We start from the raw sequence: 15,388 nt of genomic DNA, 5'->3' as shown, positions 1-15,388 counted from the left end.
AAAATATTAACAAAAAATATTACCCAAAAAAATTAACAAAAAATATTAACAAAAAATATTAACAAAAAATATTAACAAAAAATATTAGCAAAAAAATATTAGCAAAAAAATATTAACAAAAAATGTATTAAAAAATGTATTAAAAATGTATTAAAATGTATTTAAAATGTATGAAAATGTATTTAAAAAATGTATTAACAAATGTATTTAAAATGTATTAAAAATGTATTTAAAAAATGTATTAAAACATGTATTTAAAAAAATCATTAAAAAATGTATTACAAATGTATTAACAAAAATGTATTAACAAAAATGTATTAACAAAAATGTATTAACAAAAATGTATCAACAAAAATGTATCAACAAAAATGTATCAACAAAAATGTATTAACAAAAATGTATCAACAAAAATGTATCAACTAAAATGTATCAACAAAAATGTACTAACAAAAATGTATTAACAAAAATGTATTAACAAAAATGTATTAACAAAAATGTATCAACAAAAATGTATTAACAAAAAACATTTATTAAAAAAAGTTATTAACAAAAAACATTTATTAACCAAAAAATGTATTAACCCCAAAAAATTATTAACCCCAAAAAATTATTAACCAAAAAAATGTATTAACCAAAAAATATATTAACAAAACAATGTATTAACAAACAAATATTTCCCCAGAAAAACAATGCAATGTAGTGAAACCGCCATAGTTGAAGCCGCGATATTTCACTCATAATGACATTTACCAAAAGCGGTGTTGGATTTTCTGGAGATTTAAAAAGGCCAAGCACATGGCGCCCGCGTGGAAGCTTTCAAAGCGCGGCGTTTGTGTCGGCCGGCCGGCCGGCTGGCGGGATTACGGCTCGGTGCCGGTGTCACGTTACACGCTTCTCGTGTTCCTCGAAAGCTCTCCTCCTTCCAAATCGAATCATCAGACGCGGCGCTCTTTTGTTCGGAAGATTCCTGCTCCTCGTAACGAATTACATATGTTCGTTTAGCGACCAGACGCCGGCCTTTGACGCCGGTTGTCGTTTCTCCGGCTGTCTATTGTGTACCGTTCCGACGGGAGTTCGAAGCGGGAGGTCGATCGATCGGCGTCATTTGGGGGGAAAAAAGCCGTCGAAATGACTTCCCAGCTGAATAGCTTGGAAATTGAAATGGCAAAGTGACAACCAATGGCGTGCAGCGCTGAATTGAAAGAGATGAGCTCGTCAGCAATAATCATTCAGCAAACACTTTGCTTGTTTCCCGCATTGTCTTGACCCGGATCAATGAATCGGCAACAGCTGTTCGTTTCTGTGCTCTCTGTTTTCCAATGAAAATATGGCGTCGGTTCGAATCCCATCTTTTCCGTACCGTTGCGCCGATGCTAGCGTTGAAAGAGGCCGCGATTATGGTGCTAAAATGCAGATACAGGAATGACAAACACAGCCGAAGAAGGAAATTAATTCAGATTCTCATTTTCCGTACCGCCTACTCTCACAAAGTCTTGCGTGGGTTTTCTCCAGGTACTCCGGTTTCCTCCCACATCGAGAAAACATCAACGCTAGGCTAATTGTACGCTATATTGCCCCTAGATGTGATTAGTGGTTTGCATGTTCTCCCCGGGTTTGAGTGGGTTTTCTCCGGGGTACTCCGGTTTCCTCCCACATCCCCAAAACATCTATGCTAGGCTAATTGTATGTACACTATATTGTCCATATATATGTGATTAGTTGTTTGCATGTTCTCCCTGATCTTGTGTGGGTTTTCTCCGGGTACTCCGGTTTCCTCCCACTTTCCCAAAACATCAGTGCTAGGCTAATGGTACGCTATATTGCCCCTATATGTGATTACTAATTGTTTGCATGTTCTCCCCGTGCTTGCGTTGGTTTTCTCCGGGTACTCCGGTTTCCTCCCACATCCCCAAAACATTAACGCTACGCTAGCTGGCTAAAACTGGTTGTCCTTTGTCTCCTCGTGCCCTTCGATTGGCTGGCCAACGCATGTTGTCCAAAGTGAGCTGGGATATGCTCCAGCCCCCTCTGCGAGCTTTGTGATGATAGGCGCTATGGATAATGGATGAATCCCAAAAAAAGCATGCTAGGCTAATTGTATGCTAAATTGCCCCTAGGTATGATTGGTTGTCAATTGGCTGGCCTATACCAGTTGCCCAAAGTCAGCTGGGATAGGCTCCAGCACCCTCTGCGAGCTTTGTGATGATAGGCAGTATGTATAATGAATGAATCCCAAAAACATGCTTGCTAGGCTAAATGTATGCTAAATTGCCCCTAGATCTGAGTGTGAATGGTTGTTTGTGTCCTCGTGCCCTGCGATTGGTTGGCTAACGGTGTCCGTTGTTGGCCAGGATAGGCTCTAGCACCCCCTGCGACCCTTTTGAGGATAAATGAGACGCAAATGGAATGAAATGACGTCGGAATCGATCAAAGACGTGAACTCCCCATTTCGTTTTCCCGGATGCAAAAGCATTTAGGATTTGGAATTTAATGGAAGGACACTCTTGTAAGGTTTATTGTATAAACGTACAGTCGGGGAACATCCTGCAAATGACTTTTAGACACAGCATGAATAATATATACCAAGATTTAAACCCCGCTAAGCCGTTGTGGAGCCTAAAAGGCCATTGAAAGTCGTAAATCCGAAGCGAGGGAAGCACATCCTGGCTTGGACAAGTGAGTGTCCAGGAGGTCCCACGGGTAAGGGGAGGGGGGCGTGGGTTTGGTCCGAGGAATGCGGACCACTTATTCTACTTCATCCAAATGGGGAACGCGGGTCCCGCTCGAAAACTCAGGTCTGGTAGGACCGTTTGGGAGTGAGGTCACCTTGCCGGAAACCTCTGTAAATGCAGAAAAACAAAGACCATGGATTGGATTTTGGGCATCCTCTGTACTTTAAATAGTGAACTTTGATAGGGAAAGTTACTATTTTGGATTAAATACTACAGTCATACCTCTACTTACGAAATGAATTGGTTCCGAGACTTTTTTGTAACTTGAAAATTTCGTAAGTAGAGGTGCACTTTATAGGTAAATTCTCTAATTGGTTCCACAGTCCTCACACAACTACCAACTAAAACCTTTAAAATTGGTCAAAGTGTCCCAATTTTGTATGAAAGATGTGAGGAAACACCCAAAAATGAGATAAAATTATAAGGAAATTGATTTATTATTATATAAAGCATATGCAAATGTGCCTTGCGCCGCTGAAATATTTCCCTCTGTGGCCGTTATAGATGTAATACTCATGTTTGTCCGGCAGATGACGACAAGAGCCAAATATTAACATTTGGAAGACATGTTTTTACCACATGGCTCAAAAAGTCATGTCATTTTTTTATATATACGATATAGTTTTGGGATTTTTTTAAATTAAGTCTTTTCTGTCCCTTTTTGGGTGGATTTGTGTCCAAAATATGGCCTGCTACTATTTTAAAGTCACCTTTTTTAGCATCTTTAAGCAGGGCTGTGACTGTGTTGGTATGGGAGGGCTAAATGTTCGCCCCCTTCAAGTTGAAATGGCTTGTGCGTCTGCTGAGTTAAATGAGTGTACTATTAAGGGTTAAAATGTTGAACCATGTGTTTTCTAATAGGGTGGGGGTGCGATGGAGGGGAATCGGAAGTACTAGGACACACCGCGAGGAAACAATGAGGTTCATGGAACGACTGGTCTGCTTGTGTGGTTTGGTTTGTGACTCCTCTGGGATTAGTGCAACGCTCGCTTCTTGAAATATGAGACCGTGCAAACCTTGTCATAGTTTGGACTCGTTTAGCTCGGGCCATCTCTCGGAGGATTTCCAGATGTCCGTGAAGGATGTCTTTCACATCCGAGAGCAGGAAGATGCGAAACCAGAAATGTTCCGCTACGCTAGCGTGCTTCTTAATATAGATATGAAATTTAAAATATTCACCATGTGGATTGGAGGACGTGAGGAATTAGTCTGGTCCCAGAATTTCAGTAAAATATGGTCTCATAGACTCATAGAAATCATTTTTTGGCACTTAAAAAATATATCTACATTGAAAAAGGGAAAAGAGAAAGCATTCTCAGTTTTATTTATGCTCCTAATTTTTGCGTTTATAACATATTTTGGGTGGAGTATAACTGAAAATTATTGGATTATTATTTGTTCAATCTGTTTCTAAAGTAAAAGGAAAAACATACTATACTAAATATATTTTTGTTTATATATATATATATATATATATATATTATTTTTTTATTTGTTATGTCTATAGAGCACAATTAACAAGGAATTCTAAAATCAAATTCCCTGCCTTGTGTTAGAAAGTCTCAGTGTTTTATATGATTTTAATAAAATCATGCACATTTATGCATTATGCTAGCTATTTTGGTATTATGCCAGTTGGGGAAGACCCTCCCCCCACCTCCATGACCGTATAAAGAAGAAACAGTAATTACACTATACATAAAATGGATGAAAACAAGGGTACTTATACGGAACGTTAGCGGCCTCTTGCGCCATGTTTTGTAGTTGCAATCAATGACGTCAGTCATGCGACGGAAGTTGTGTCCGCCAGACATCATTCTGGCTGATTCATTGTAGCTAGTCAGCACGATTCACGTTAGGAATTAAAAGTGTCTCGCTAAAATCGAGCAAAAACAGGTTTGTATATTAATGGCAAAAATAAGAGATGTTTATGACTCGGTATTATTTGATGGGGTGGAATTTGTGTGAAGAAATTTTCTGTCGCTGTTTAGAGGGTCTTTCATTTTCTCCGTGCTAACCTCGCGCTAACGTCAATTGTAGCTTTTTCGTGGTTGTCGCTTGTCGATATAATGTCAAATCATGTCATGTAGAATGTAACGGTAGAAATTTCCGCTGATAAAAGGTTCAAATACAATGTGTAATTGTCTAAATATTGATGCTGATATTTTAGCCAAATAATGCTTAGTAATGCTTCGGGTGAACGAAGACGGAATGCACCACAAAAAGCAGAACTAAACGCGAACTTTTAGTTTTTTTTAAAGTAGCTAAACAACTTAAAGACCCTTTGTTGATAGTTGTATATTTTTTTTAGTTTTTGAATTGATGTACATTTGGATGTAGGAGTCGTACTGTTTACTAACGTAACATTTTCAAATGTACATTCATACGCTACAGTTGGAATGGTAATGACCAATATTACCTAATCCTACATGGTTCGTCTTCGTGTATATTAAAAGGCTGTGTCATAATTTGAATACGTTATATTTCAATTATGCATTTTTCTAATGTTATTTCCATTTATTTGTTTCAACAGATCCAGACATGGACCGTCTCTTGAGGCTTGGTGGTGGGATGCCAGGGCTCGGCCAGGTAATCCACCTTTAAATGCTATTAAGACAAAATCCTAATGAAAAATTTCAACCTTATATTAAACTGAAATTGCTGGTTTAGGGCCCCCCAACAGATGCGCCAGCTGTAGACACTGCAGAACAAGTCTACATTTCATCACTGGCACTCCTTAAGGTACATCCCGAGTGTATTTGAATATTTTTTTGGTATATATTAAACATTGCTGGGTCTGTTTTTGTAACCGTTTAATCTTCCCTTATTAGATGTTGAAGCACGGGCGTGCGGGTGTACCAATGGAAGTCATGGGATTGATGTTGGGAGAGTTTGTCGACGACTACACCGTGCGAGTAATTGATGTGTTTGCCATGCCGCAGTCTGGAACGGTATGGATTATAATTAGTGTCCATCATGTAGTTATTGTGTACATATGGAATTTAATTTTAGTTTAAATTAGAGAGATGCTCATCTGATAGATTAGGTGCATGAAGCCACACAGCTTTTTATATTTAGAACATGCTAAAAGTTTTTTTCCTATTGGTGTCATACACCTGATGAATAAAAACGTCACACGTTTAGCCATGTCTGTCGTAGTATCGAGACTGACCTGAAGGAGGCAGAATTGTGTCATAAATTCGCTAAACCGCTGTAAATGCACCAAAAAGTGGATTTTTCAACATCATCTGTACTTTGAATGTTTACGTTTTATAGGGCAAGTGACTATTTTTGATAATAATAATTATATATATATATATATATATATATATATATATATGTATATGTATATGTATATGTATATGTATATGTATATGTATATGTATATGTATATGTATATGTATATGTATATGTATATGTATATGTATATGTATATGTATATGTATATGTATATGTATATGTATATGTATATGTATATATATATATATATATATATATATATATATATATATATATATATATATATATATATATATATGTGTATATAAAGACCTTGCATCGGCATATGTGCACATCTCATTTTGTGTCATCTGGGGGGGCAGAATGTTCGCCCCCTTCTCGTCGAAATGGTTTGGGGATCTATCGCCGTCAATGGCAGCTACTGAGTTAAATCTGTGCCTTATTAAGGGTTAATATGTTGTGTTTTCTAATAGGGTGTGAGTGTTGAAGCTGTAGACCCTGTGTTCCAAGCCAAGATGTTGGACATGTTAAAGCAGACTGGCAGGTAAATGCTTAACACTTTTTAGAAATGCTTTTCTTCAGAGTGACCAAAACATGGTTTATTCTTGCTCATTCAGGCCCGAGATGGTGGTGGGTTGGTATCACAGTCACCCTGGTTTCGGTTGCTGGTTGTCGGGCGTGGACATCAACACACAGCAAAGCTTCGAAGCACTGTCGGAGAGAGCGGTCGCCGTGGTGGTGGATCCCATTCAGAGCGTCAAGGGCAAGGTGGGAAAGCGTTTTTAGCCGCTTGGGCTAACGTTAACGGCTCATTTTAAAGCCCTTTTGTTTGTGGAAGGTTGTCATCGATGCGTTCAGGCTGATCAATGCCAACATGATGGTGTTAGGTCATGAACCGAGGCAAACCACATCAAATTTGGGGCATCTGAACAAACCGTCAATTCAGGTAAGTTTACATTTCTTAACTAATAAACGGTGGATTTCTACTGTGTAAAATGATCCAGGTTTTTTGGCCCCACATTTTTTTAGGCTCTGATTCACGGACTGAACAGACACTACTACTCCATCACTATTAATTACAGGAAAAATGAGTTGGAGCAGAAGGTAGGACTGGAATCTGTGATAATGTAAAATTCAAGATGGTGGGAAACAAGTTGGCTTTTCCCTGTAGATGCTGCTGAACTTGCACAAGAAGAGTTGGATGGAGGGTCTCACCCTGCAGGATTACAGCGAGCACTGTAAACTCAACGAGACCATCGTCAAGGAAATGCTGGAGCTTGCCAAGAACTACAACAAGGTGAACTTGGTTGAAGCTGGGTTCTGATTTTCTATATTTTTTGGGGGGGGGGAAATGCATCAGGGCTATTACTATTTTCCCCCTTTTTAAATCAATAATTGTAATTTTTCAATCATTTTTTCTGTTGGTTCAAAAATCATTTTGTAAAATCTAAAAATATATATAAAAAAGCTAAAATAAACATTGTTTTAGATCTATAAAAAAGCTGATATTCGGGGCTTTTAATCCAGTTATTTTAATCCATTTATAATAAAAAAAATCTAAATATTATATCTAAAATGTTCCGGCCCACGTGAAATAAAGTTGACGTTAAAGCGGCCCGCGTTATGGCGTTTCGTCTTTGTCACGTTGCAATTTTGTCCATGTACTAATTTATGCGCATATAAGCCGTACCCTGGATTCAGACATCATTTTTTTTGCGACAAATACAGCGTTGATGCGAGAAAATACGGTAAACTGATTATTATAGAAGAAAGAGATTGAATGAGATTTTATGATGGGGTTTTTTTTGCAGATTTTATGTAGGAAAGGACTTACCCATTACAAAGTGAAAACTTGCCCATCAAAGGAAACAATCATATTGAAATGTAAAAATTCATCACATTAAAACGTCAAACCTAACTCGACACACTTGGCACGTTAAATAAAATTTATAAAAGACTATAATAGTGTCCTTAAACTCTTTCCATTTCGGTTTTAGCCACAATATGTGTCCTCGTAATGTCTAATATTGAGACAAAGTACACATTTCAAGTTTTTTTCAGACACGTAGAGAAAAACACGTAGACTCAGAGTCGGGAAATATTACTAACAAGTTGTTGTTACCACTGTTTGTGTTTCCAACCCAGGCTGTGGAAGAAGAAGACAAAATGACACCAGAACAGTTGGCCATCAAGAATGTTGGCAAACAGGTAACGTTGACACTTTTTCACCAAGTCTGCGTTTATTTGCGGAAAGGAAAGGAAACGATTCCACTCGTTTGCTCATTTTTCAAAGCGTTTAATCAATGGGGACATTTCTGTCTTTTTTTACAGGATCCCAAGAGACACCTGGAAGAGCACGTCGATGTCTTGATGACGTCTAACATCGTTCAGTGCCTCGCCGCCATGTTGGATACCGTCGTTTTCCAATGATGACGCCTGTTTATAACTGTTAATATTACAACCCTTTTTCTTTTATATAAAATAAATGTAAGTATGGGACAACCACTGCCTTATGTACATTTTTAGATTAGATTAGAACTTTATTTCATGCCGTATTCGGGACATTTTTTGGTTGCAGTAGCAAGACAGACAGACAGAAGACATTGTAGACCTAGATAAAAAAACTTTGAACTTTTAACTTTTAAAGTCAAGTCACAGGATTTCCATTGGATTACAGTCTTCGGCCTGAACGTTTTGGGTCAGGATTTTCTAACAAAAATCAGAATTACAGCTTCCATCCACCGCAACAAGTCGTCCAGGGTGCGGAGCAGCAAAGCGGCCACTACGGAACAGTAAGACAAATAGGACAGCATTTCCATCGGATTCCAGTCTTCGGCCTGAGCGTTTTGCGTCAGGATTTTCTAACAAAAGTCATAATTACAGCTTCCATCCACCACAATAAGTTGTCCAGGTTGTGGAGCAGCAAAGCGGCCACTACGGAACAGTAAGACTAATATGACCGCATTTCTATCGGATTCCAGTCTTCGTACCTGAACGTTTTGCTTCAGGATTTTCTAACAAAAATCGGAATTACAGCTTCCATCCACCGAAACAAGTCGTCCAGGTCGTGGAGCAGCAAAGCGGCCGCTATGGAACGGTAAGACAAATACGACAGCATTTCCATCGGATTCCAGTCTTCGGCCTGAACGTTTTGCGTCAGGATTTTCTAACAAAAATCAGAATTACAGCTTCCATCCACCGCAACAAGTCATCCAGGTCGTGGAGCAGCAAAGCGGCCACTACGAAACAGTAAGACAAATACGATACTCGTCCGGCAAAACTGGTAAGACGGAACTTGTCTCCCGGGGGCCCGAATTGTCTTTACACGTTAGGACAGCATGTACTAACTATCACGTGGATCTTAAGCGAGGATATCGGATGAATTCTCTAAAGGTTTTCCGTGCGCAACGACGCAATGGACCTGTCAGCACTTGGAATGATGAACAACTCCCAAAAAGCGAGGTAACTTGAACTGCTGAAAAAAAAGCAAACATGACGTAACAATGATGATTGCGCCAAGGAGAACTTTAAGACCAGGAAGTTCTTGGTAGGCGGTCATAGTCCCCCCCCCCCTAAAAATCCATGCGTTTACCAGATGTCTGTCAGAAACAAGAACATGCTGCATTTGGAGTTTTCTCCTCCCTTTCCAGTATGTCCTTAAAACGTCCCCTGTCGTTAATTAAAGGTTTTTACGGTTACCACGTTTTTGTTCCAGGACAAACTCTTCTGGAAGGAGGATTCGGAAACCTCTTGTTTACTTATTCCGATCCAGTTAGCGAGGATATCTCAGATGGAATCAAAGAGCCTCTTTAATTAGATGTGGATTTTGTCCTCACGGGGCCTTTGGTATCTTTCAACCTCCACCGTTTGCGCTAAAAGTGCTGAATCATCCTGGTTTTATTCTCATTTTCAGATAGTCAAATCAAAGATTTTCTTAGATGTTTTTTTTTTTTTCCTCCACGCCTGCAGACGCCTTGCGGAGATGACAGAAGACGCTATCTCCGGGATCAAAGGCTCAAGTTTCCCGAAAGTTCAGTCGTTTGAGAACACGAGTCTGAACAAACTTTCTTCTGCGTTCCTCGGGGCGAAGCTGAAACGTACGCTATCCATCATGGGATATCGCTATGGACTGGCTGAGTCTTCCAACGGTTCCTCCTGTGTCAGAAGATGAGGTAATGCGGCAGAAAAAGTCCGAGATACACAAAGCCACTCGTGATTGATGGCCCCGTGAGCCCCCCCACTCTTTTTTTTTAAACAAACCCAGATGTTGATTTCGGCCCGTGGTCTGCTAAATGCTTTAAAATGACCTTTTGGTATGAATCCATGGCGTGAGATCACCGTTTGGACATAGACGTTAACCTTTAGGGATTCATCTTATTGTTATAGACAAGGAGTGTCCAAACTATTCTTCCATAAAGGACTTCAGTGGGCGCATTTTTTATTTTTTATTTTTTTTGTTCCAACTGATCCAACATAGAAGGTTAAACTGAAATAAGTAGCAACTGACTTCTATCTACTACAGTGGTACCTCAACATACGAGTGCCCCGACATATGAGCAATTTGAGATACGAGTAAAATTTTGAGCAGATATTTATCTTGAGATATGAGACAAATTTTGTTATGCTCATAAGAACATCATGGCCACTGTCTTTCCCGTCGCAACTCCCTCGTTGTAATGTCTCTACGAGCACTGGGCGGATCCTTGCATTTTTTCACTGTTTTTTTCCCCCTGTTAGTCAGTGCGAATGGCGGAGCTCGATCGCTAATACGAGAGGAGTATACCACTTCTCATTAGCAAGTGGTTTTGCGTTATCCTATTGAGGACATTTGCGTGCATCATTTTCGGAATATTTTGATTTGCGTGCATCATTTTGGGAATATTTTGATTTGTGTGCATCATTTTGGGAATATTTTGAAGGGAAGACAAAAGCAAACAACCCTCGATAGGTTGCAGCTGAAAGTCAGGGTGGAGGCGGGGCAATTAGAGCCAACCGGAGAGAAGTATGGTATCAAAATGTCAAACTAAATTAGAATTAAGTTTAGTGTAAAGTGAGATTAAACTCATTTTTGAGTGAGTTTGCATCGTAATCCAAGTTCATTTAAATTTGTTTTTGTTATGTTACGAGCGCGTTGCCGTGCAAAAAATACGTCTAATTTTAGTACTATTAAAAAACATTTTAGTACAATTAACCACTAGTTATTTGTTACTTTGTTAATAAATGGCGAATTAGAACAAATCAAAATGTTTTTCCAATCCAATATCCTGTTATGGGTGTTTTTCAGAGGGTTGGAACCAATTGATTTGTTTTTAGTTCATTTGTATGGGAAATGTTGATTTGAGTTACGAGTAAATTGACATACGAGCTCAGTCCCGGAACGCATTAGGCTCGTATCTCGAGGTACCACTGTATCTAAAATGGTCCGGCCCACATGAAATCAACTTGACGTTAGTTAATGCGGCCCACGAACCAACCCGAGTTTGACACCCTTATTTAGATGGCGTTTCTCGTGGCTAGCTCACTCTTAGAAAGGGCAAATGCTTTCAGGTGCGTGGCGGACCCTCTGGGTAAATCCCAGCGTCCCCGAGGAGCAATAATGCACCCGTGCAACATTCCAAGCCTCCTCGGGCCGCTTTCCGACCTCGGAGTTTTGACCTTTCCTTGAAGCCAATTGAACGCGGCGAGGCAGGCGGAGATAGCGTGGACGGATTTATAGGCCGGCAAATGGCATTTTTTTGTAGGCAGCTGTCTTTCATCAGACTCCCTTTTTTTATGCGCTAAACCTCCCGTTTTCTCCTTTTTTCGCTCTTCTTAAGCCATAAAATAAACACAAGTCCGCTACATGGTGCAGAAGTGAAAATTACATGTGAAATGATATAAAAATGTGGTCATAATTTCACACACAGGTCGCACCAGAGTATAAATCGCACCCAAACTATGAAAAAAAACGGATTTATAATCCGAAAAATACGGTAATCAATTTTCATTTTTAAAAATGCTGCGCCGTCAGTTTGAATGATCCGCGTGAGTGAGCAACCGCCATCGCTCAATCTGCTGATTCCCCGAAAAAAACAGCGTCCGATTGTTGAAATGTGAGCCAACAAAATGGAAAGCCAGCATTTTTTGCACAATTAAATTATGTTGCAATGTGGCCATATGCTTCCTATCTTCCACAGAGTGAAGGCAAGAATTTACCCAAAGCACACACAAAAATAACTGCCCTCTATTTGCTAACAGAAAGGTAAGTTGAGTATATACATTATATACAGTAATACCTTGAGATACGAGCTTAATGCGTTCCAGGATTGAGCTCGTATGTCAATTTGCTTGTCTCTCGCATCAATTTGTCCCATATAAAATAACTAAATATCAATTAATCTGTTCCCACTGAAAAAAACACCTAAAATAGGATGTTACAATGGAAAAACATCTTTTTAATTGCACTAATTTAACACCTATGCTCACAAAGTAACAAATAGCTATGATCTGCAATAAAATATGACATTATTATGTTCAGTTCTGTATTACTGCATATATATATTTCCATGTGTATGTATGTATATATGTATGTGTATGTATATGTATGTGTATATATATGTACTTGTGTGTATATATATATGTATATATATACATATATATATATTTATGTATATATATATATTTTATATATATATTTATATATATATATATATATATATATTTATACATATATATATATATATATATGTAAATTAAAAAAATATATATACATAGATGCATATACATATACACACACACGCACACACATACACACACAGACATACAAACACATATACACACACATACAAACACACACAAACACACACATACAAACACACACAAACACACACATACACATACACACACTCGTATACACACACGTACACACACACATACACACACACATATACACACACACATACACACACACATACACACACACATACACACACACTCACACACACACACACATATATTTCCACGTGTATGTATGTATTTAAAAAAAAGATGTATAAAATGTTGGCTTTCTTCGAATTGACGTCATTGTTTGTAGATGGCATCCAATTGCAGATGGAGGCAAGTTGTCCATTTCCACTTTTGCGGCTTTCACGCTGAACGGCCAGTAACGACACTAACACGTGTGTGTGGTGTTGTGATCTTTCCCGTCGCTCCGGGCACGCACATTTCTTCTCCCCGTGCTAATTTCACCCCCTCGGCTCGGAAACATTGGCTCCACGTCCAAGCCCAGTGTCGGAGGGCCGGTGGGAAGAAAGCGGGGGTCTGTGATCTGCGTCCAAATGGTGACTTGAAGTTTTCTGACCGTAAGTAGCGTCATTTTTCCGGACTGGAAGTTGATCTTTTTTTTATTTTGAAAGGCCAATAAGCTGTAGCAGAAGATTTTGGGTCGAAGCTTTGCATTTTGCAAGATGTCCAATTCACTGGGACTGGGAGGGTTGGCAGTAAAGCCTGTAATTTAAAGTCCCATGCATCTTCCAATTTTGTGGGCTTGTAGTCCAAAAAAAGAGTTCTATTTTTTTTTTCATTAAATGCTGCCACCGATGAATTATTCTGTTTAACTTTTATTCCCTAAACGCAACATTCATCAAAATAACAGCGTGATTGCGCCGTTTTTTTATTCGTTGAACGACGTGGAACAAAACAAAATCTTGTTCCAAGTTACATCAGTGTTTAGGTCAAGTGCAGTTCAAGCTGATATGCGCATTTGAGTGGAATTTTTTTTATTTATTTCTTGGCGTACACTTTGGTGGTTTATCACTGATATGCCATTTTTTGTTGATGCTGTTGTGTACACTTGACACTGACTGTTGGTTCTCACTTGTCAGCCAGCCAGATCAAGACCTGACAACATATTGCGCAAACCTCCACAACGAGCAAATGTGAAGCCGCTGCAGATGCTAATGTACACGGACGAACAAGTGAGTAACCATTCAACTACAAAGTGGCTTTTTTTTACGGGTGTCTGTACTTGAACCGTTATTGCCCCTTTTTTTTAAAAATACGTATTTTTAAATCCATTTATGTAGACCACAGGTGTCAAAGTGGCGGCCCGGGGGCCAAATCTGGCCCGCCGCATCATTTTGTGCGGCCCGAGAAAGTAAATGAGTGCCGACTTTCTGTTTTAGGATCAAATTCAAATGAAGAGTTTAGATGTATATTAAATTTCCTGATTTTTCCCCCTTTTAAATCAATAATTGTAATTTTAGTTCAAAAATCATTTTGTAAAATCTAAAATTATACAAAAAAAGCTAAAATAAACATTGTTTTAGATCTATAAAAAACGGAATATTCAGGGCTTTTAATCCAGTTCTTTTAATCCATTTATAAAAACAAATCTAAATATTATATCAAAAATGGTCTGGCCCACATAAAATCGAGTCTGACACCCTTGATGTAGACCATGAAATTTCCCGAATATGGGATGAATAAAGTTATCTAATCTAGTAGTACAAGGGTGGAGCGGTGGATGAGTGGTTGACGCGTCGGCCTCGCACTTTTGGGGTCTTGGGTTCAAATCCAGGTCGGTCCACCAATGTGGAGTTTGCATGTTCTCCCCAGCTGGGCTTGTTTGGGATTTTTCTGGGTACTCTGTTAAAAAAAAAAAAAAAGCATGCTAGGCTAATAGTGCGCTAAATTGCCTCTAGTGATGAGTGATTGGTTGTTTGTCTTGTAATTGGCTGGCCACCCATCCATGTCGTGTCTGAAGTCAGCTGGGATAGGCTCCGGCACCCCGCATGACCCTACTGAGGATAAAGCGGTTCAGAAAATGAATGAATGAATTATGTAGGACAGGGGCCTCGAACCTAAGGCCCAGGACTGTGGAATCTTAGGGGCCTGTGGACGCTCTTTGCCCCTGGGCCCTATTTCCATTTGTTCCACCACTGCACAGATATTTTGTCAACAGCATGTGTTTATAGCACTTAGAAAAATGGATGATGTCATGCACATATCTCGGCAACCATCCGCCATTTTGCATTGTCAAAGTCAGAATCGCCAGCCGGGTGTCCCACGTCTCGTAAATTAGCATTTCTGAGTTTTGTGGATCTTTCTTGCGACACGGGCAAGCGAATTCTTGAAATTTCTCGTAAACGCATAGCGATGGGACGCTTACGGGAACAATTGAGTCACGGTGTCAAAGGTCGCGCACACCCCAGGGTTGCCAGATCCTTTCCAAAACGCCGTCCTTCCTTCGTTCAATCTTGTAACTTCACCCCAAGTTTTGCACGGCCTTCATGTTTTCTCCACGCTCGGTAGCGTTCTGCCGGGAAATGCTGTCGTGCAATCGTGCCAGACGTCCGCGGAATATGAATCATTCCGTGGCGGTTTGCGCCTTTTTTTTTTTTTTTTTTAAACCGCAATGGCGCGCGGGTGAGTCACGG

General features: G+C 39.4%; 1 protein-coding gene and 1 long non-coding RNA gene across 2 annotated transcripts in view; both read left to right on the top strand.

Moving 5' to 3' along the window:
* Positions 1–4,472: 4,472 nt before the first annotated feature.
* psmd14 (proteasome 26S subunit, non-ATPase 14) lies at positions 4,473–8,474 on the top strand. Its single transcript, XM_077588213.1, has 11 exons — positions 4,473–4,628; positions 5,266–5,321; positions 5,403–5,474; positions 5,564–5,683; positions 6,446–6,516; positions 6,590–6,740; positions 6,811–6,918; positions 7,002–7,076; positions 7,144–7,269; positions 8,118–8,180; positions 8,304–8,474. The coding sequence occupies exons 2-11, from the start codon at positions 5,274–5,276 to the stop codon at positions 8,400–8,402; spliced, it is 933 nt and encodes a 310-aa protein (XP_077444339.1). The 5' UTR covers positions 4,473–4,628; positions 5,266–5,273; the 3' UTR covers positions 8,403–8,474.
* A 551-nt stretch (positions 8,475–9,025) lies between these two features.
* LOC144067301 (uncharacterized) overlaps positions 9,026–15,388 on the top strand; it is a 10,624-nt gene continuing 4,261 nt past the window's right edge. The window contains exons 1-4 of the long non-coding RNA XR_013297897.1: positions 9,026–10,144; positions 12,149–12,213; positions 13,062–13,312; positions 13,835–13,927. This is a non-coding gene — a long non-coding RNA (uncharacterized LOC144067301). The remainder of the gene's footprint in view (positions 10,145–12,148; positions 12,214–13,061; positions 13,313–13,834; positions 13,928–15,388) is intronic.

This window comes from Stigmatopora argus, chromosome 2 (assembly GCF_051989625.1).
Source record: "Stigmatopora argus isolate UIUO_Sarg chromosome 2, RoL_Sarg_1.0, whole genome shotgun sequence".
Lineage (NCBI taxonomy): Eukaryota > Metazoa > Chordata > Actinopteri > Syngnathiformes > Syngnathidae > Stigmatopora > Stigmatopora argus.
Note: the sequence above shows the minus strand (reverse complement) of the source record. Positions and strands in the feature narration are given on the sequence as shown.